Here is a 22,574-nt window from a genome sequence, read left to right as displayed (position 1 = left end):
AAATCTATGACACATAGATATGATATGTGTATCGGATACGACACGTATCCGATACGTTGATACTATTATTTTCAAAATAGTAGAATACGATACGTGATAAATACGTGATATATGAATATTGAAAAATATATAATAATTCTTAAAAACATAATAAATATATGATTGTTTTGTGTGAATCCAAATTAAAACTATATGTACTAAAGTTGTCAACATAAAAAATATAAATTATTATCTTCATAGAAATACCATTACAAGAAAACTCTTAAATAATAACCAATTTTAGTAACCAAAAATATGTTAGAGACCAATTTTCTAATTAAAGATTAATTTAAAGACCAATTATTTTGGTAGCCAAAACCTGATAGCTAATGTTAATGATTAATTTAGAAACTAATTCATGATTGAAACTATTTTAGTTATCAATTTAGAGACCAATTATAATTTTTTGGAACTATTTTAGTTGTCAATTTGATCACTATGGAAATCGCATGTATGGAAACCACTGTTGTTGTGGGAACCCCCACTATGAAATATGTCATGCGCGCCTCCCCTCTTAATCTCACTCTCCCTTGCATCGTGTGGTGGCTCGCAACGTATTTTTATGTCGCTCTCCCTCGCGTCATGTGGAGTGGCATGAACATGGTAATGACACCACACGTGCGTCCTCTCCTGATCTAACATCATCGTGGTGGCTTGCAGTGTAACTGTGTGTGGTGGTGGTGGCGGCTGATGTCGCGTTGTGTGGCTTTTGACTGCTTGGTGTTTTTCTTTTTTAATTATAGACCATAACCTAGTCCAACAAGCATATGTGTATGAGTAGAGTAACATGCCTTCTTTTGGTTTAACAGGTTGCAGGTTGACCTGTTTTGACTTAAAGGGTTGGTAAGTTGTGCAAGTTGAACTGCTTTGGACAAATAGATTGAAATTTCTAATCCAACCAGCCTATTTTATGTTGGATTGCCTGGTTGGCTTTTGAAGCCTAGTCCACCTTGCCACCCCTAGTTGTGATGAACATTACAAAACCCAACTTCCAAATTTTGAAGATAGTTTGGTTTTTTCTTTTTTTAGATTTGATGGGAACGGAAATAAACCAATATCAATCACCATTCATACCTTTTCCTTAAAATTCAACTAGTATAATTAATCATTAATTTTGAAATCTCTAACTTGTTAGTCGATAATGAAATAGAATGATGTCTTGATTAGATGACGTTAATAAATTGTGATTGTCTTGAAAGAAAATGATAAAATAACTTTTAAGAAAGTCTTCTTCACATATAGAGGGTACGTTATAAAACTCGTACACAAAACTCACATCTTGCTTATCACTTTAGAAACATCTAAAATAAGTTGGTATATAAACATAAAAGAAATTAAACTGAACAATGTCAAATTCTTTGCCTTTTGAAACACAACTCGGATAGTTCCCTCCTAAAGCCTGGTATTTGGTGCTTCAGTGTTAGAAGAACATGATAATAACATACAAGGGTACAAAACCTATTTTGGTGCTTCGGTGTTAACAGATAGTTTCTATAAGAAAGATCATAAAACCTATTTTGACTTTTCTTTCGTTCCGTGTCAGAAATTGTAGATCAAGATGTTAGTTATTCTTGTTGCAAAAGGGAGTCCATGGCCTCTGCCACTTTTTTCTTAAGAGCATGAAGAGACTCTGTGAAATGAAAGACTTCTGTTTGATCCATTTCTAAAGACATTGCAGAAATATTTCCTGCATGATGGCACTCAAGATGCTTTACAATGGGGGATTGTTCACCCAAAACCTGTCATATGGAAAAGATAAATCATAAATATGACCAGTATTATGATGGAGGTATAAGCACATTACCTTCATGCAAGAGTTCAAATACTAAAACAACATAATTGGTCATCATACCTCAGCCATGGTTGAAATGGCCAAAATAGTTTGTAATCTTTTGACATCAGATTTTGATTCATGATCTTGTATTGGTCTGAGAATTTTATGGATTTCAGGATCAAGGCCACTACCAAGCATGCAATCTGCCTCATCCAACACCTGCGCAAGAAGCATGAAAAAGAGTAGTGTGATCAATGATAGGAGCTTCCAAGAACTGGTAACCTGAGTGCTATACATAGATTTTGACACAAATATTTTTAAGTGAAACTAATTACTAACCAAGTATCTTATTTCAGAAGGAACAACGCTCCCCTCTTCAACATATTGAAGAATCTCACAGGGAGTTCCAATCATTAGGCCAATAGAGGCTTGCGACTGCCCATTATCTGGTGAAGCACAATCCTTTGCAGACTTCAATTTTGTGTTATGGATGATATATGTTGCAGCATTGAAGCACTGAAATGCCAAAAAATTTTGAAAGGAGCATCATCAGTTCATAAAAACCAGGATGGTACTCTGCACAACTAAATAGACAAGATGGTGAGATGGTACATAGTAGAAATTGTGTCACCTGTGTGGCTTTCTCCTCCGTAGCACAAAGCACGATGGCTTGTGGATGTTTTGAATTTGAACCAAGCAACTCTCTATCCCGTCTTAGCAACTACACAAGTTTGACATATTTAATCCATTTTTTCTCTAAGGGGAATAATAAACACGGGAGGAACAGGACAACAAAAGTAGATAACAGTTATCATCGTTTGTGTTAAAGTGATGAAAATGAAGCTAAAAAAACTATGTCACTAACTTTATAAATATTATTATTATATTATTCAACCCTATTAGAGATCCCATATAAACTTGAAATATTACCAAATTATAATATCTATCTATCTATCTCTACATATCTAGATGAGTGGAAACTTCATAATGTCACCCATTTGTAAAATTGACATAAGAAAACGCTTGAAATGGAGGTATTTTATTATTTAAATCAATACAATGATTCTAAGATAAATCACTAATTCGATCATTATAAGTTGATTTGGGAAATTTGTTTTCTCCTAGTGGAATTCTCAAGCAAACAATCAATTTTATATTACAGAGTTCCAATAGATGAGACATACAAGAACCTTTATGCCATAACAAGGTTAGGAAGGAACCAATTTCACTTGACATCACCTTCTAAGTAACAAAATTCCGGTATTTTCTATCAAACAGAAACCCATACCAATACCAAATAATTAACGCAACAACAACAGTCATATCATATCAACTAGGTGAAATACCAGATAAATAAAAATAAACAAACTACAAAAATAAGCCAGCTTGCAAAGTGAATGCATTCCCAAATTCCAGTATCTTGTATACACCCAACTCAAGGAATTTGATCCTCAAAAGTCAAAACCTAGGAAGGAAAATGAAGAGAATTAAACTAACCTGAATAAGGGGCAACAAGAAGGCCAAAGTTCTGTCAGGTTCAGATGGTGAACTCAGCAACACACTCTTCCCTTCCAAGATAACAGGAATAACCACACACTGTATCTCACTGGGAATAAACCCTCCAATCTCCTCCATTACCTCAACAAGCTCATCACTCACACCCAACTCCTTGAAACTTCTAACAACCATGGTGGGTTCTTCCTCATTCTGCACACCCTTTTGGACCACTTTCTCAGTATAAGCATCTGAACTTAATGGAACTGAAGTTGAACCCCCTTGAGGGGTACCCTTGGCGTCTTTTGGGGACCCTTTGAGTTTTCTTTGCTTGAACTGTTCCAAAATCAGTGCATCCCTTTGGGACTTGGACGATGAAGTCTTTGATTCTTCAATAGGAGGGTCTATGGAGGAGGAAGAAGTTGAGAATGTGATTCTACTTCGAAATAAAGAAGTGGGTGGTGTTGATTTTGATAAAAGCTTGTGCTTTACGTGTGAAAGCAGAGAAAAAGAGAGGCTAAGAAGCACTCTGCGTCTTCCTCTCATGTTTCTCCCTTCTTCTGCGTTCTTTTTTCGTTCTTCGAAATACAAAGTGGGAATGGAAGTTTTGGGTTTTTGATGCCGGTAGGGTATTCTCGAGCTTTTGAGTGATGTGTTATGTGAGGTTTTTGTAAGGAATCTATTTATAATACAATTCAAAGAATCATAAAAGGCAAAAAAAATACATGTGTCATTTTCTCATAATTTGTTCAATTTCAGAAATGTAAATTTTTTTACCTTTTAAGGTAATTTGGACACGTGTCATCTTCTTAGCCCGTCTCAGTCATCTTTCTCGTTTTTCACCACACTCACGTTAATCCTCTCTCTTGACTTCCTCTCTCTCTTCATTTTCTCTCTCAGGCTGTTTACGCACTCTCCAGTACTCTCCTTCCTCAAACCCTTCACTTCCTCTCTCTCTTCACTTTCTCTCTCAGACCGTTTACGCACTCTCCACTTCTCTCCTTCCTCAAACCCTAGCCACACCTCTGCCTCCGCCTCCACCTCAATCGTTCTGTTTCGCATTTCCTCCACAAACGCGACACCAAATAACGTTCTCCACCTCTCTTCACTTTCCCTCTGTCGAACCCTAACCTTTTTTACGCATTCTCCACTTCTACGCGATCCACCTCCCTTCCTTCTCAACTTCATTCGACCTTTTTGCCGCGTCCAACCATCTCCACGATTCTCTCGATTCGTACTGGTTTAGGGTTAACATCAATTTTTTTTGCTTCTAACTAATTTTTTGGTTTGTTTTGTTTGTGTAGATGGTTTTTGTGCTTCAGACGCTCTTCCTGCACAAACGCGATCCACCTCTCTTCTTTCTGAACTTCATTCGACATTTTTGTCGTGTCAAACCATCTCCACGATTCTCTTTACTGAAACCATCTCCACTTTTGTGCCGCATGAAATGCTCTCCATTGGAATCGCACTCTCCCCCTTTCTGCCTCATCAAACCTTAGCCAGCTCTCTGACGCCGCCTGAAACGCGATCCTCAAACCCTAATTTTTTGTTCTTAGACTCAGTGAATCCAACTTCGTTAACATCAATTTTTTTGTCTTCTAACTCATTTTTTGGTTTGTTTTGTTTCTGTAGATTGTTTTTGTTCTTTTGTGCGCCCATCTCTTTGACGCCGCCTCAAACGCTCTCCATCGCTCTTGGGTAATAACTTTTATCTCTTCACTTTTAATTTTGAAACCCTAATTTTTCATTTCTTACTCATTTTTTTCTTTGTGTAGATTTTTTTTGTGGTTATGTACCTTTTGAAACCCTCTCGATGTCTCTGCTGAATCAGACTCAAACCCTACCATTTCAATCTGATATGTTGTTCTAACTCATTTTTTTGTTTTTTTTGTTTATGTAGATTGTTTTTGGGTTCATTCCTTCATTAACTCTAATAAGATAACTTCATCTTGACGTCCACTACGTATTCCAGTTGCTGATCAAATTTCTTTTTCTCCACTGCTGATGAGAATATGTTTTAATCAAATTAATTCCTTTAATATGTTGTATTGTTTAATTGTTTAATTCATGTGTTTTGATTAAACATGTCTTTCTTTGTTATTGATTTTCTGATGTCTGATGAAGAACTTTGAGCTTGATCTTATTGTCCCTCAACTTTAAATGCAGGATCTGTTGCCATCTTATTTCATAAGATAATTTGTTGTTGATTCTTTATGAATTATTTATGAATTTGTTGTATTGATTTCTTTTGTTGTTGTATCGTTCATTCAAAGATCTTCCATATTACAGTTTTAAAAATCTATTTTTGTCGCCTATTGCATGTTTTATTGGTTTCTATTAACTATTAAGTTGCTTCACTTCTTAATCTTTTTTATTGTTAATGTTTGCTCAAATTTGATGCGATTATACATCAACTTTCAAGAAATCCCACCATTTCAGGTTTGCTTAATTCGAACCCCAACATTTGAGGTTTATTTCATTTTTTGTTAATTTTATATTTTATCTTACTTCATCAATCTGATATGTTGTTCTAACTCATTTTTTTTTTTGGTTTATGTAGATTGTTTTTGGGTTCATTCCTTCATTAACTCTAATAAGATAACTTCATCCTGACGTGCACTACGTATTCCAGTTGCTGATCAAATTTCTTTTTCTCCACTGCTGATTAGAATATGTTTTAATCAAATTAATTCCTTTAATATGTTGTATTGTTTAATTGTTTAATTCATGTGTTATTATTAAACATGTCTTTCTTTGTTATTGATTTTCTGATGTCTGATGAAGAACTTTGAGCTTGATCTTATTGTCCCTCAACTTTAAATGCAGAATCTGTTGCCATCTTATTTCATAAGATAATTTGTTGTTGATTCTTTATGAATTATTTATGAATTTGTTGTATTGATTTCTTTTGTTGTTGTATCGTTCATTCAAAGATCTTCCATATTACAGTTTTAAAAATATACTTTTGTCACCTATTGCATGTTTTATTGGTTTATATTAACTGATAAAGTTGCTTCACTTCTTAATCTTTTTTATTGTTAATGTTTTCTCAAATTTGATGCGATTATACATCAACTTTCAAGAAATCCCACCATTTCAGGTTTGCTTAATTCGAACCCCAACATTTGAGGTTTATTTCATTTTTATGTTAATTTTATATTTTATCTTACTTCATCAATCTGATATGTTGTTCTAACTCTTTTTTTTTTTTGGTTTATGTAGATTATTTTTGGGTTCATTCCTTCATTAACTCTAATAAGATAACTTCATCCTGACGTGCACTATGTATTCCAGTTGCTGATCAAATTTCTTTTTCTCCACTGCTGATGAGAATATGTTTTAATCAAATTAATTCCTTTAATATGTTGTATTGTTTAATTGTTTAATTCATGTGTTTTGATTAAACATGTCTTTCTTTGTTATTGATTTTCTGATGTCTGGTGAAGAACTTTGAGCTTGATCTTATTGTCCCTCAACTTTAAATGCAGAATCTGTTGCCATCTTATTTCATAAGATAATTTGTTGTTGATTCTTTATGAATTATTTATGAATTTGTTGTATTGATTTCTTTTGTTGTTGTATCGTTCATTCAAAGATCTTCCATATTACAGTTTTAAAAAACTATTTTTGTCACCTATTGCATGTTTTATTGGTTTATATTAACTGATAAAGTTGCTTCACTTCTTAATCTTTTTTATTGTTAATGTTTGCTCAAATTTGATGCGATTATACATCAACTTTCAAGAAATCCCACCATTTCAGGTTTGCTTAATTCGAACCCCAACATTTGAGGTTTATTTCATTTTTATGTTAATTTTATATTTTATCTTACTTCATCAATCTGATATGTTGTTCTAACTCATATTTTTTTTTTGGTTTATGTAGATTATTTTTGGGTTCATTCCTTCATTAACTCTAATAAGATAACTTCATCCTGACGTGCACTACGTATTCCAGTTGTTGATCAAATTTCTTTTTATCCACTGCTGATCAGAATATGTTGTAATCAAATTAATTCCTTTAATATGTTGTATTGTTTAATTGTTTAATTCATGTGTTTTGATTAAACATGTCTTTCTTTGTTATTGATTTTTTGATGTCTGATGTTCTTTGTTTGATTCTTAATTGTTGTATCTTTGATTCAAAGATCTTCCATATTATAGTTTTAAAAATATATTTTAGTTGCCTATTGCATGTTGTTGATTAGTTATGAATATTGCATTCCCCTTACTTTTTTCATTACTTTCAAATGTTCAAACTTGAAACTTGAAATCAGATCTTTATTTCCTATTTTCGTTGATTTGTCAACCTTTTCCAACATTTAAAGTTACTTTTTGTTTTCTTTTTGTACTGCTTTCTGCCATATTTCCTTTTATTGCACAACATTGAGCCATGTGAAAAACAGCTTTTGTTTTTTTCTTTCATCTTCGTATTTTTGTCAGTCACTTTTTCCAATTTTTACTCCATTTGTTTAACCTAAACCACACTTTGCGTGTTGTTTCAGTAAATATCTTTTTTCATTTCAAAATCTGCTTTTGCTTTTGCAGATTGTTTCTAAATTTGTGAAATGAAAACCAGAGCATGCGTATGGTGTTGTTTTGTATTTATGATTTTCCAATCTATTCTTTTTATGTTTTTATGTTTTGTACAAATACATTTCTACAGACCTTTCTTCATTCCTTACTCTACTCTGATTTCCCTCATTTCCCTCATTCCTTCAACCATGTCTGTTATCCAAAAACACACTCACTCTTTACAAGAACTAAACCCTGAGAAGGAGAGTTGGAATATCCTTGCAAGAGTTGTAAGGTTATGGTTTGTTGAAGATTACACAAAAGGAAAAACTCCATTTTCCATGGAAATTGTTCTTCAAGACCAAGAGGTATCTTCCTTAAACTATAAACGGCTTTTATTTTTTGACTTTTCCTAAATTTTTTTTTACCCAAAAGTTTAGATATGTTTTTATAAGTTTAAATCTGCTTCTATTTTTTCATTTATGAATCTGTTTTTTCAGGGTGTACTCATCCATGCATCTGTTAGACGCACATTGATATACAAATTCCAGTCTGAAATCAAAGAGGACAAGGTTTACACCATCCAATCTTTCAGTGTTTCATGTAATGGTGGTTGTTATAGAACCACAAAACATGCCTATAAGATCAACTTCCAATTTGGAACCAAGGTCAATATGGTGCAAAGTACCTTAGTTCCGAAAACTACAACTTCATACACCCCTTTTTCAATAATCATAGTTGCTGGTTTTGACACAGATTACTTAGTTAGTAAATATGTTTTGCTTATTTTTCTTCATTTTTTTGTATAACTTTTTGTTAATTTTTTTCTTTCTTTTTCCTCTTTCTGTAGATGTGATTGGGATGTTTACTGGTGTTGGAACAGAGAGGGAGCTAGAGAAAGCTGGTAAGAAAACCAAAATGAATGTCATCCTTATTGAAGCTGATGGGTAAGCAGATTTCATTTGTTTTTGTTCTTTATTGTTTTTTATTTTTCTTCATGTATTTCATCTACTTCTCTTTTTATGTGATTTTTAACATTCAATAGTTTGCAACTGGAGTGTACTTTATTTGGTCAATATGTTGATATGTTAAATGCATTTCTGGCCTCTGGAGAGGATCAACATGTTGTCATTGCTTTGCATTATTGCAAAGTGAAGACCTTCCAAGGTAACTAACATAAACCACATTATTACAGTTGTAATAATGAATAAAAATCTTTTTGACATTTTCTCTTTTGTAGATAAAGTTTCTATTCAAAACTGTGTGAACTGTACCAAGATCATTTTTAATTGTGATGGTGAAGATGCAACCAAGTTGAAAAAAATGTAAGTCTATATACATAACATATATCTTTGTTTATAGATAGATATATGTATATCTTTGTAATATAACATATTTTTTTAACGTAGGATGTGGGATAATACTGAATCTCCTTCTCAAGCTCTTACCCAACTTTGTGGTTCTTCTAAAGTTAGCTTAGAAGATGATTTCATTAAGCTGCATCCTAGGAGTTCAATTGAAGGTCTAAAAGATTTTAAGCAGGTTCAAATATTTGTCTCTATGTTCCACATAAATTTTTTTATTTAATGACTATTTATTTTTTTGTTCATAATTTAATGAATATTCTTTATTTTACAGGAAAGTACTTTTGTAGTAAAAGCTACTATCAAACATGTGCTAGATCATGATGATTGGTGGTATACAGCATGTATCTGCAACAAAGCAGTTTATCCTGATTCCAAAATGTTTTTTTGTGAAAAGTGTAACAAGCATGTCATTAAGGTTACACCTAGGTAATATTTTCAATATTCACAACATGATTTTATTAATATAATATTAAGAAAACTTAATAATGTTCATAATGTCTTTATTGTTTTTTTTAGGTTTAAACTGAAACTTCGTGTAATTGATGCTACGGATTCTACAACTTTTGTTGTATTTGATCGTGATGCAAGTGCAATGTTGAAGAAATCATGCTCTGACATTCTTGACTTGCAAGACAAGGTTAAGTTTTTAAAATAATCATTTCTGCTTATATTGTTGACATTTAACTTAAATGTTTTGTATAATTTTCAAATGAATTCACAATCAATTATTTCCTATTCTATATTGGGTACTTCATTTCCACTTATTTTACTCATTATTGTTGTACAGTAGTTGTTTTATATTAATTTACATCATTTATATTAATCTTTTTTTTAATAGAACACTGCTGCTGGAGACTTGCCTAAAGAGTTTGAAGTCCTAATTGATAAGACCTATCTGTTCAAAGTTAAGTGCAAGAATGATTATAATAGCAAATTTGAACAATCATTCAGAGTTAAAAAAGTTTGCATGGATGAAAAAGTAATTGAAAACTTTTCTGATGTTGAAATTAAGTCTTTGGTAAGTTTTTTTTTATATTTTTTTTCACGTGTTAGCCTATTTTTTTCTTAAATTTTATTATTATTAATATTGTATACAATTTTTAGGATCTATACTTTGCAAATGAAGAAGAAAGCAAATTAAATGAGCGAACAAATCAAATCTCATCTGATTCCATTGCAGAGGTAGTTGAAGATTACAATTTAACTTATTTTGTAAAGCTTTGTATATGCTAATCTGTTTTTTTTTATTAGGATCTGTTGATCAAATTCACAGAAGAATCAAATGATCTTGAAACTCTAAGTGATTATTTGAACAATATAGTATCAAGCCATGTTCCTCCCGAAGAATCCTTGAAAAATAAAAATGTAATTGATGTTCAAATTCATGAGTTAACCCGCAAAGAATCATCTCATCTGGACAATCTTGATTTGGGGACTCAACCACCTGTTCCAGTACTTAAAAGACAAAGTCGATCTATGGTTCAAGAAAACAAGAAGATTCCAGTGAAGATGTTGAAGAAGAATATAAAGATTGAAAAGTGATAGACTTTATTTGGATTTTTATGTTTATTATGTTATTTTTTTGAAAAACATTTGCTGCTGTTATGTATTTGTACTCATGACCATTTGGTTGTTATTTTGAAAACAATATTACTTCAACTATGTTTTAATTTAATTCTGAATAGATTTCATGCTTATTTTTAATTCTGTACTCTATCTTTACATTCAAAATTTGCTAGCTGAATCAAAGTGTGTTGATATAATTTGACATTGTCAACACCATAATCATGCTAGCTACATTAAATTAATTAATTTCAGCATAGGTTTTTCCTTTTGTTTTGGTTTATAAAAAATCCTTTATTTTCACTATTTGTTTACCTTTTTTAAATAGATTTCTTTAAATTTATATACGTTTTGTTGTATATGCTTATTTTTAAAATTTAGTATATATTGCTAGCCTAATGTCGAAGTTTTGATATTATTTTTAATGTCAACTACATTATGATGCTAGCTACATCAAAGTCATTAAGTTTTTATCTATGTATATTTTTCAACTACATTATTGTTTTCGTAACATATACAATTTATTTCATGTTTTCAAAACCATGATTCCTTCATCAAACAGATTGATTAACAAATCAAAAAACATTTGTAACTTTGCATTTAAAGGATAAAAGTTGATTTTTATTTTCTTAATCATAATGGTACAATTTTTTAAATGTTATCTTTTCTTCTTTTATTAATTAGTTATCTTTTATCTTAATATTTTATTATATTATTTTTATGTGCTATTACTCTTTCAACTTCTTATTTGTTTTTATTTATTAAAAAAATGTTCATTTCTTTATAATTTTTTTAAAGTTACTTTTACTTTCTCAAAATTAATTTTAAAATTTTATTAAGTAGCATTGAATTTTGAAAAACCCTTCTTTAATTTCTCTTTAATTACAAGTCTTTTCATATCTATATATTAACTTTTAATATTATATTTTATTCTTTTATTAATTAGTTTTCTTTTTTCTGAATTTTTTATTATATTATTTTTATCTGTTATTACTCTTTCAAATTCTTATTTGTTTTTATTTATTTTAAAAATGTATATTATTTTTAAAGTTATTTTTACTTTCTCAAAATTAATTTTAAAATATTATTAAATATGATTCAATTTTCAAAAAGCTTTCTCTTTAATTACAAGTCTTTTCATATCTATATAACCGTCTGTTTTCCTTATTTACTATCAAGTTTTATGTTTTTACAAAATCACTGAAAAAGAAAGGTCACTTCCCTACACTTGCTTCCATGGATTCCTCTTTGAGTGTCACTGCCAGAAAAACTTTAGGAAGGTTCACCACGTATCATTTTGTTCATAATCAGGTACGTCTACTTCACAAAAACTTAAAAAAAATATGTGCTTTGATGTTTTTTTTTAAGTTTAGACCGTACCACATTGCTTCGTCATCCATCTTAATCGTTCAAAAACATGTATTTATGTTTTCACTTTTTACACAATATTACTTATTCTCGATTTTCTTTCTAAAAATTCAAACTTTCTGCAATAATCTTTCAAAGGTCGTTTTTTTCTATTTGTTTCCCATGCTTCATGTATGTTAAACTATATTTTCCTTCGTCATCTATTCCCCAAATCTTACTTCATTTCATTTTTTTGTTATCAAAATGTCATCTTTCTTCAATAATCATTGAAATCAGTTAAAACTACTGTTTTTGATGCATTTCTCATCTATGTCCACCTTTTTTGTCTTTCATAAGACAACTTATATTTTTACTTTGTTTGAACTCTGACTTACTATTGGTTTCTTCTAAAGATGTCAACTTTTTTCATTAACCATTCAAATTCACTACTTTTCTGTTTTTTGTTTTTATCAGTTTTACATCACCCATGCATGTTTTTATTCCTGTATTTTAATATTTATGCTTTCATCATCAGTTTCATATTTGTCTTATTCATCTTTTTGACCTTTCTATCTGTTTTTTGTCTCATTAGGAGTTTGGACATGTTGATCCAATATTTTTCGCTATTTTTGGTGAGGAATTAGGACCCGTTTGGCACTTGGAAGATATTGAAGGGAATCAACATCAGTTAACCTTTAATATGGATGTGAATCATCCCGTTCTGACGGATGGTTGGTATAGTCTACGAGTTTTTTATAAACTGCAACATATCCATCAAATTGTATTTAGATATGTTGGCAATTCTACCTTCCACATCATTGTATTCCCCAACATGTCTACAATATCGACTGGTGCCAAATTTCTTTCAAACCTAATTCGGTTGCGAAAAAAACATATGTTTAGAGTCAAATTGTCAAAATCTCAATGCAAAGGAAGCCATCTGGTGAACTTATAATTTTATTATTTTGGTTTTATATTTTGTTTTCTTTATATATTTTTATTTGTGGTCTTATTTTGTTCTTTTTTCAGGACCTACAATCTGACTTTGCAGATTACCTTCGTAAACATAGATTGAGGAGGTTGGAATTGCAGGGACGTCACAACACCTTCATTGTTCAATGTAAACTTCTGCTCCGTAATACACCAAAGAAGTCAAGTAAGATTGGGAAGGGATGGAAGGACTTCTGCACATTCAATCGTTTGGAAGAAGGAGATATTCTTGTGTTTCTAGCGGACAAAAAAATGAAAAAGAAGAAGATCAAAGTATACGTCCACAAAGAATGCAGTTTCTAATATTGCACTTTTCTTTTAGTTTACTATTTATATTATGTATGTTTTTTTGAAGAACTTTGAAAGTACTTTGGTTTTATTTTGTTTGTAATAGTTTTAGCATCTTTTTTTTGTTGTTTCTAATAATTAGAAGCCATATCTAAAAGTATTTAACCTAATTTAATTATCGTCAAGTTTTATATTTTAATTATTTTCGTAATACAAATTTTATTTAAGTACTGATTTTCTAAAATAAATTTTCATTTCCGATACTATAAATACTTTTAAATGATTATGATAAGAATTTAAATATGTTAAAATATTTGATTGTTTTTCTTTAAAAAAAGGTTAGAAGTAATAATAAAGAAGCCAAGTTGATATTCTGCAGTACTAATAATTGGACATACTAACTGAATATAATTTTCAAAAGATTTTATTAATTTCTTTACAAAAAATATTTTAATATTTCTTGTAAAATTTATTGAAATTGTTTTTTAGTAATAGAGTAACCATGAAAACATTAAAACCCATTTCATTTTGAACTCTCTTACAAGTTTTTTAATTTAAATTTTATTTCTTCGATTTTTTTTTTCATTTCTAAACTTGAAAACAATAAAATAATTTTCTTTTGCCCTTTCTTTAGTACTTGCATGTTACACTCAATGTACAAACAAATGTTTACTTTAATGGTTGACTATTACAAAACATAGTACTTTTGTGCTTGGCAAAAAAGGACATATATCACAGATCCACATTCTGAAATGAGGCTTTGCATTGTCTGAAAATCATCAATTTGGACTTTGCAGATCAAATCTTTTTCAAAAGGTACGCTTTTCCAAATTTTAAGTTATTTGTTCAGTTCTGATATTTCCATATCAATGAAATGTTTGTTGTTTTTTGTCAAAAGTTTGTACTGACAGTACCTGAATCATCAGGAAGAATGTTGGTTGAATACTAAAAATGTGCCTACATATACTAATAGGTTTTTTCTTCCTCTCTGCTTTACTTTCTTCACAGTGCATTGTTAATTGCTTTTGTTATTAGTTTTCTATTTCTAATTTTAAATCTTCCTCCAACATGTAATGAATTTGTAAAACATCATAATACCACAATACAATGCATAACTTCTGCACACTTTGAACATTATCACAACAAAATGGATTCAACAAATGGAAGAAGAAAAAGGAAGAACATTATCCCACAAAATTTTTCCAATACCTTGATGAAGTCCACAGGTTCAATATTTTTATGTTTCTGACATTGCATTTTTAAGTTTCTTCATTTTTTGGAGCTCATTTCATTCGTTTCTCATCCAATTAAATCTACACTCATACATAAAAACAAAGATGCAAATTCTAATCTTGCTTCATCTATGTTATTTTTTTTTTCTTATTTTAATTTCATTAACAAATGAGGACAAATCCAGTCCAACTGAAGCATTTGCTTTTCCAAATACTACACCTCTTTCTCAGTTAAGATATTGTGGTAATAATCTTTTCATTCACTATACATTTCATCCAACAAATTTATTACTGCATTCATTGTTGTCAAACTATTTTTCATTTCGTTCACAAATCCGAATCCATTGATTGCACTAACACAAATCTTTATTAATGCATTCATTTTACATCTATTCTTTTCTCATTTGACTTTTTAACTATTCTACCAGTATCGAAAGAAAATGTTACGCCAGATTCAACTAGCAAAACCTACTTATCTCTCAATGAAGATACAGACGTGCAGAATAAAAGAATTCAATCTACTATTAGAAAGCCACTTTCCGAGTTGACATATTGTGGTAAGTTTATTTTTTAATTTAATTTTCATTCAAATTCAGTACAAATGCTAGCACTGCATACTTATTAATCTCATTATTCATCTTTAATGCATATTATACAATTAACACACATTGATATTAGATGACATCATTTCATAATTAATTGGTTTCATCTTTAAATTCATTTCATAATCCTTTTTTTAATTGCATTTTGCAGAACTTGAACAAAATAATGGGAAAGCTGCACGAAGAAGAAGGAAACTTATTATAAATCAGAAGTTGGCAGATAAAAGTAATTACAAGCGTAATAAAAATGATTAAATACTAATTCTTTATATATCTATTATTATCTTATCTTCAATTGAATTTCTTTCATATTAAATTTTTCTATTACTACCTCTCTTATTATAATTTCATGGTTCTACATCCATTGGATCTACCAATGCTCCAATTTTGCAAAACAGCAATAGTAACAACACAGGTACAAATGAAAAATATATTAATTTTTTTAATGCTTTTCTCTTAATATATTAGTGCTTTAATATATTTTACTATTTTTTGTTTTAAAATTGAGTTGTGCATACTGAAATTGAAGTTATTTTAGTTATTCAAATGTATACCACTAATATATTTTACTATTTACAATTATATTTCAATGATAAATTAAATTAAGAACAGAATTACAAAATCATATATATCAATAATATTTAGTTCATTAATTTATGGATGTACCTGCAGGTATTGTTCAATTTGATTGTCCTATTGGAAGAAGCAAAATCAATGTGTTTAATACAGAAGAACTGTTACCTAAAGAAATTGTGGGTAGCAGCTCCAGTCATGCTTCACTAAATTCTTGTGCTTTTTCTGAAGTTGTTAATCCTTTTTATGTTCAACAACACCAAAGTCATGGTAATTTATAATATAAACAAAATTCATTTCATTACTTTAATTTCTTTAATTGTTACAAATTCAGCTTGCTAATATTAATTTCAATCTATGTTAAAGGTTTACAATTTTGTCAGCCTTCTCGGGAGCAAGCTATTAGATCTATTTCGAAGATATTGGATTTTGACAATAATTCTGAAGAAGATGAAAATGATGGTAATCAATAATGGTTCATTTTAAATAATAAATACTTTATGTTTCTTTCAGATAACATAATTGGACATTTCAAATCTGATTTGTATTCAAAAGCTGAAATTCAAGGTGAAACAATACTTTTTAGTGTTTTTATATTTAAGTATAAATGTTATTTAATTACTGACATATATGTTTTTTATGTACTTAGGAAATGTTGATGTTGGGGAGTGTTCACTTGAGTTTCCCTATTGTCAAGCTCAACTGTGGTACGAAGAAAGATCTGATAAATGCAAAAGATTAAAACAAGTTGATTTCTCTCTTTGTTGTCAAAAGGGAAAAGTACAACTTCTATTGTTGAAGAAACCTCCACAATTGCTTCAAAAGTTGTTAAAAGGAGAAGACAGTACAAGCCAGAATTTCTTACATTACATAAGAAGTTACAACAACATGTTCTCATTTACATCCATTGGTGCTAAGATCCATTCCTCAATCAACGATGGATCAGGTCCTCTTCAATTTATTCTTAGTGGTCAAAATTACCATCACATTGGAAGTTTATTGCCTGAAAAAGGATCAAATCCCAAATTTGCACAACTATATATTTATGACACAGAAAATGAAACAAGCAACAGAGTTAGTCACTTTGGGTATGTTTAAATAGTTTCTTTATGTTTTAGCCATCATTGCGCATATAATTGACTAATTTTTAATTTTTCAGGTCTGATAGTCAGCAATCCATATTTGATAAATCATTGATCGAAGAATTGAAGAAAATGATTGACAAACACAATGTACTTGCTCAAACATTCAGAAGAGTAAGAGATTTTATACATGATCATGAACAATCAGATTTTGGATTGAGGTTATTTAGACATCGCTTTAAGGATCCTATAGTATATAATACACCAGTAGCAGATGAAGTGGCAGCATTGATTGTTGGTGATTTGAGCACCTTAGATGTAGGAAGGGACATCATTGTCAAGAAAGTTTCTGGTCAATTAACAAGACTACATGAAACACACACATGTTTCATTCCTCTTCAATATCCTTTGATTTTCCCATATGGAGAGGATGGTTATCAAGAGGATATTCCAATTAGAGATTGTCAAAAATATGGACAAAGTAGAAAGAGAATTCGCATTTCTTTACGAGAATTCATTGCTTTCAGAATACAAGATAGAAAGGTTGAATTTGGTAATGTTGTAAATTCACGTAGATTGTTTCAACAGTTTTTAGTGGATACATACACCATGATTGAAGCCCAAAGGTTGTCTTTTATACGAAATAATCAAAAACTCATTCGTTCAGATATTCTGAATGGGTTACAAGAAGCTGTTAACAAAGGTGAAACTGATCCTTCTTCCATTGGTAAGCGTATTGTTCTTCCAGCTTCATTTACAGGTGGTATGAGATACATGTTCAATAATTGCCAAGATGTTATGGCAATTTGCAAGAGGTATGGCTATCCAGATTTGTTTATAACAATCACATGTAATGTAAATTGGCCTGAAATTGTTGATTTTGTCAAATCAAGAGGATTAACTGCTTCAGATAGGCCAGACATAGTTTGCAGAGTTTTTAAAATGAAATTAGACCAAATGATGACCGATTTCAAGAAGAATAATTTCTTTGGCAAAGTCAATGCAGGTATACAATTTTAATTTTCTTAATTTATTTTTCTTACTGCCTATTGTTTTCTCTAATAATTATCTTACAAATTTAAGTATGTATACAGTTGAATTTCAGAAGAGAGGTCTGCCACATGCTCATATATTACTATGGTTGAGTGACTCTAACAAGTTAGAAAATGCAAAGCATATAGATCAAGTTATCTCTGCTGAACTTCCTCATCCAGATCTCTATCCTAAACTTTCAAAGGTTGTTCAAACATATATGATACATGGTCCTTGCGGAGCTGCTAGATTCAACTCGCCATGTATGAAAGAAGGTCGGTGTTCTAAATTTTTTCCTAAAAAATTTAGACATTCAACTACAATTGATGAAGATGGATATCCTGTATATAGACGTAGAGATGATGGTTTATTTGTGTTGAAAAATGGACATAAATTAGGTAATGCAAATGTGGTGCCGTATAGTCCTCTTCTCTTAATGCGTTATCAAGCTCATGTTAATACAGAATATTGCAACAAATCCAACTCAATCAAGTATTTGTTCAAATATGTAAACAAAGGTCCTGATAGAGCAACAATTAAAATTACAGACAAGGAGAATGAATCTACAGAGATGCATATTGTTGATGAGATAAAAAGATACTATGATTGTAGATATTTATCTGCATGTGAAGCAGTTTGGCGAATTTTTGGTTTTGATATCCATCATCGGTGGCCAGCTATTCAACGATTAACTTTTCACTTACAAGATCAACAACCAGTTTTGTTTAAAGATGATGATCGAATTGATGATGTATTGCATATGAATGAGAATATGAACACCATGTTCCTAGCTTGGTTTGAAGCTAACAAAAAATTTGAGGAAGGTAGAAACTTGACCTATGCTGAATTTCCAACAAAGTTTGTTTGGATGTCTCAACAAAAACAATGGAAACCAAGAAAGCAAGGTTATAGTATTGGTCGACTAACATATGTTCCTCCAGGATCAGGTGAATGCTACTACATAAGAATCTTACTAACAAAACAAAAAGGTTGTATTGATCATGATAGTATAAAGACAATTAATGGTAAAACATTCTCCACATACCAAGAGGCTTGCCAAGAATTAGGATTATTGGCAGATGACAAAGAATTCATTGATGCCATTAAAGAGGCTAGCCATCTTGCATCTGGAAATCAACTTAGAAGGTTATTTGTTGCTTTGTTAATCATGAATACAATGTCTAAGCCAAATGTTGTTTGGGATGCAACTTGAACTTTACTTGTAGATGGTATCCTATATCAAAAAAGAAAAGACTTGAACATACCAGGTACTAAATTGAATTATTCTACACTATTTTTTCCATAATTATGTATTAATTACATATTCTATTTTGTAGATTTTCAAATTGAAGAGCATGATTTACACAATCTTTGCTTACTAGAAGTACAAGAACTTCTAAATTCAAATGGCTGAGCTTTATCAGATTATAGTTACATTCCTCAACCCGATCTTTCAAATTCATTCAAATTTCAGAACAGGTTCATTGTTGATGAAATGAATTATGATAAAGAACAAATGGAGAAGTTACATCAATCTCTATTACAGTCTGTCACTAATGAGCAACTACATGTTTATAACAGAATTATGACAGCAGTGAACTCAGAGGTAGGGAATTTCTTTTTCTTATATGGTTATGGTGGTACTGGAAAAATATATCTCTGGAAACTTTTGTCAGCTGCTATTAGAGCAAAGGGAATGATTGCCCTTAATGTAGCTTCAAGTGGCATTGCATCTTTATTGCTTCCTGGAGGTAAAACTGCTCATTCTACTTTTTGCATACCATTAGCAATCAATGATGAATCAACATGTAACATCAATCAAGGAAGTCTTCGTGCTAAACTATTGATGGAAGCAAAACTTATAATATGGGATGAAGCTCCTATGATGAATAAGCTATGCTTTCAAGCTTTTGATAGAACATTGAGAGACATTATGAGAGCTACGAATCAACATAATGCTGACAAACCATTTGGTGGAAAGGTGGTGGTCTTGGGCGGTGATTTTAGACAAATCTTGCCAGTAGTAAGAAAGGGATCAAGGTATGATATTGTGAACTCATCAATTAACTATTCTGATTTGTGGCAATATTGCACAGTTCTTAAGCTATCACAAAACATGAGGTTAAAGACTGCTACTTCAAATGAAAGTGCAAAAGATATAAAAGAATTTGCTGATTGGATTCTTAAAATTGGAGATGGAAATATGAATTTGAATGAAAGTGGTGAAGCCAACCTTTCAATACCAACAGATCTTATAATTCAGGAAAGTGAAACACCTTTACTTTCTTTAGTCAAATTTGTTTATGGTGGTCTAATTGAAAATATCATGACTCCTAGATTCTTTGATGATGGTGCAATACTTTGCCCTACAATTGATAGTGTTGAACAAGTAAATGACTTCATTTTATCTTTGATTCCTGGTGAAGAACAAGTTTATTTAAGTTCAGACACTCCTTGCCAATCTGATGATGATCAAGAAATTCAAGGTGAGTGGTTTACTCAAGAGTTTCTAAATGATATTAAATGTTCAAGAATTCCAAATCATAAGATTAAATTGAAAGTTGGCGTACCAATTATGCTTTTAAGAAACATTGATCAAGCAAATGGTTTGTGCAATGGTACAAGGTTACAAGTTAATGATTTGGGAAAGAATGTTATCTCTGCTACAGTAATAACTGGCAAAAATGTTGGTCACAAAATATTCATACCAAGAATGAACTTGACACCTTATGATTCCAGCATCCCGTTCAAATTTCAAAGGAGGCAATTTCCAATATCCTTATGCTTTGCGATGACAATAAACAAAAGCCAAGGTCAAACTCTTTCTAAAGTTGAACTTTATCTTCCTCGCCCAGTTTTTACTCATGGACAATTGTACGTAGCAGTTTCTAGAGTCACATCAAAGAAAGGACTAAAAATCTTAATTCTGGATGAAGATGGAAAAGTAACCACTACAACTACAAATGTGGTTTACAAAGAAATCTTTGAAAATCTTTGATAAAGGTATACAAATTACTTTTATATAATTCTTACAATTTTTCAATTATTTTACATTTAACTGTATTTATTTTTTACCTTGCAGATTACAATTGGTGTAGATTACTTTATTTTTTGGGTCCATATACAAATTTTGGTGCACATTACAGTTCATGCATATTAGAACTGTATAATATAGTGATTGATAAATGTTTTCATACTTTCATTGTTTATCATTTTTTTCCACGAGCTACTTCTTTGAATTCCAGTAATGCTTCTTATATATTAATACACTATTGTTTCTTTTATTAGTTATATATATGTTGGTTTTCAATTGTTATTTGTTGCTTTACTGTATTGTCAACAATAAATATCTACATACATGTGCTTGGGTGTTACTAAATCCGAATTGACATAATTGCATTTCATTTGTTTAATTTTCTAAATGTTAAAGAATCTGAATTATATATTTTTGCTGTTACTTTACCTGTAACTTCTATACTTTATTTTATCTGTTACTTTTTCTGACAAGAACAATAACAATTTTAAATTTGTTGTCACTGTTTGCACGTGACAATGTTCTCTATTCTGACTTAAAGTTTTCCATTCATTCACAACTTTCACTTTACCATTTCATACACATCCTTCACTCAACACTACATTTGAACCTCCATTTCTCTACAATTACAAAATTGGAAATGGACCAAACCCAAGATCAGAGAACAATACTTTGGAAGTTCAACACCATCTACATATTCTCTAAGGTTTGTCTTCAATTTTAACACAATTACAAATTTAGATCTATTACCCTGCATTGAGATTTTCTGTTCTATGTGGTTCGCAGTGTTCTGTATTCATAACGTATGTACTGCACCTTTCACTTGAGTTTGTTTATTATTTCAATGTTCAGAAATTTTTCAGTTTTTTATTCTTTGTATTTATTTTTTAAAAGAATTATTAATTCTGAATTCAATTTTTATCAACGTCTGTTATAAATAAATATATTTTTTGTTGATATATTTGTCTGTTGACAACTTATATATGTTTTGTTTTTCATTCTTTTATTGCAGAAAAATTATTCATAATGTCTTTATTGTTTGAAAATAATTTAGTGTCCTCATTATTTTGTAGCCATTTTTGTTTGTTGATTGACACTTTGCTGTTGGTTATGCACACGAATTAGGCCCACAGTGGCACTTGGTAGATGTAAATGGTATGAGCACAACAATTACCTATAACATGGATTCAGATAACCCAAGGATCACTGAAGGTTGGTTTAATATGAGAAATTTGTATCAAATTCAAAGTGACTCACATCCAGTTTCAGTATTTGGGAAATTGTTTATTTCACCTAACAGTGTTTAAAGGTGGATGTACACGAACAAGTTGGACAACATTTATGAACCGTATTACTCATCAAAATACAAGATCTATATTTTCAGTGAAATTGTCAAAGTATCAAAGTAAAGCAAGTCACTTGGTATATTCCTTCTTATTTATTATTATGCTTATTACTATAATTAAATTCAAATACTTATACTAACAATAAACGTTTTAATGATGTAGGATTTGCCATCAAAGTTTGCCAACTTTATTCGGGAGGTCAAGGTAGAAGACGTCTTTCTTATAAGGCATAAAACTATAGTGAATTGCAAAATACTAATATCCAACAAACAACGAAGTTCAACAAAGATTGGTCAA

The 22,574-nt window shown here is 30.6% G+C and overlaps 2 protein-coding genes and 1 pseudogene across 2 annotated transcripts; 2 read left to right on the top strand and 1 right to left on the bottom strand.

Annotated features, from left to right (window-relative positions):
• Nucleotides 1-1,322: 1,322 nt before the first annotated feature.
• LOC114181456 (DEAD-box ATP-dependent RNA helicase 39-like) lies at nucleotides 1,323-3,953 on the bottom strand. The gene is made up of 5 exons (XM_028067920.1): nucleotides 3,311-3,953; nucleotides 2,445-2,534; nucleotides 2,153-2,329; nucleotides 1,892-2,032; nucleotides 1,323-1,778 (listed from the first exon to the last, which is right to left on the bottom strand). The coding sequence occupies exons 1-5, from the start codon at nucleotides 3,851-3,853 to the stop codon at nucleotides 1,605-1,607; spliced, it is 1,125 nt and encodes a 374-aa protein (XP_027923721.1). The 5' UTR covers nucleotides 3,854-3,953; the 3' UTR covers nucleotides 1,323-1,604.
• Nucleotides 3,954-8,030: 4,077 nt separating this feature from the next.
• Nucleotides 8,031-9,250, top strand: LOC114180740. The gene is made up of 5 exons (XM_028067036.1): nucleotides 8,031-8,189; nucleotides 8,322-8,505; nucleotides 8,672-8,768; nucleotides 8,867-8,988; nucleotides 9,062-9,250. The coding sequence occupies exons 1-5, from the start codon at nucleotides 8,031-8,033 to the stop codon at nucleotides 9,148-9,150; spliced, it is 651 nt and encodes a 216-aa protein (XP_027922837.1). The 3' UTR covers nucleotides 9,151-9,250.
• Nucleotides 9,251-11,987: 2,737 nt separating this feature from the next.
• LOC114180739 lies at nucleotides 11,988-20,895 on the top strand (annotated as a pseudogene).
• The last annotated feature ends 1,679 nt before the right edge of the window (nucleotides 20,896-22,574 follow it).

This window comes from Vigna unguiculata, chromosome 4, assembly GCF_004118075.2.
Source record: "Vigna unguiculata cultivar IT97K-499-35 chromosome 4, ASM411807v1, whole genome shotgun sequence".
Lineage (NCBI taxonomy): Eukaryota > Viridiplantae > Streptophyta > Magnoliopsida > Fabales > Fabaceae > Vigna > Vigna unguiculata.
Note: the sequence above shows the minus strand (reverse complement) of the source record. Positions and strands in the feature narration are given on the sequence as shown.

Coding starts and splice junctions, on each gene's coding strand:
- LOC114181456 (XM_028067920.1), bottom strand. CDS start 3,853: ATGAGAGGAAGACGCAGAGTGCTTCTTAGCCTCTCTTTTTCTCTGCTT. Junction 2,330..2,444: donor CGGAGGAGAAAGCCACACAG/GTGACACAATTT, acceptor TTGGCATTTCAG/TGCTTCAATGCTGCAACATA. Junction 2,033..2,152: donor CTTCTGAAATAAGATACTTG/GTTAGTAATTAG, acceptor CTTCTTGCGCAG/GTGTTGGATGAGGCAGATTG.
- LOC114180740 (XM_028067036.1), top strand. CDS start 8,031: ATGTCTGTTATCCAAAAACACACTCACTCTTTACAAGAACTAAACCCT. Junction 8,190..8,321: donor TTGTTCTTCAAGACCAAGAG/GTATCTTCCTTA, acceptor CTGTTTTTTCAG/GGTGTACTCATCCATGCATC. Junction 8,769..8,866: donor ATCCTTATTGAAGCTGATGG/GTAAGCAGATTT, acceptor AACATTCAATAG/TTTGCAACTGGAGTGTACTT.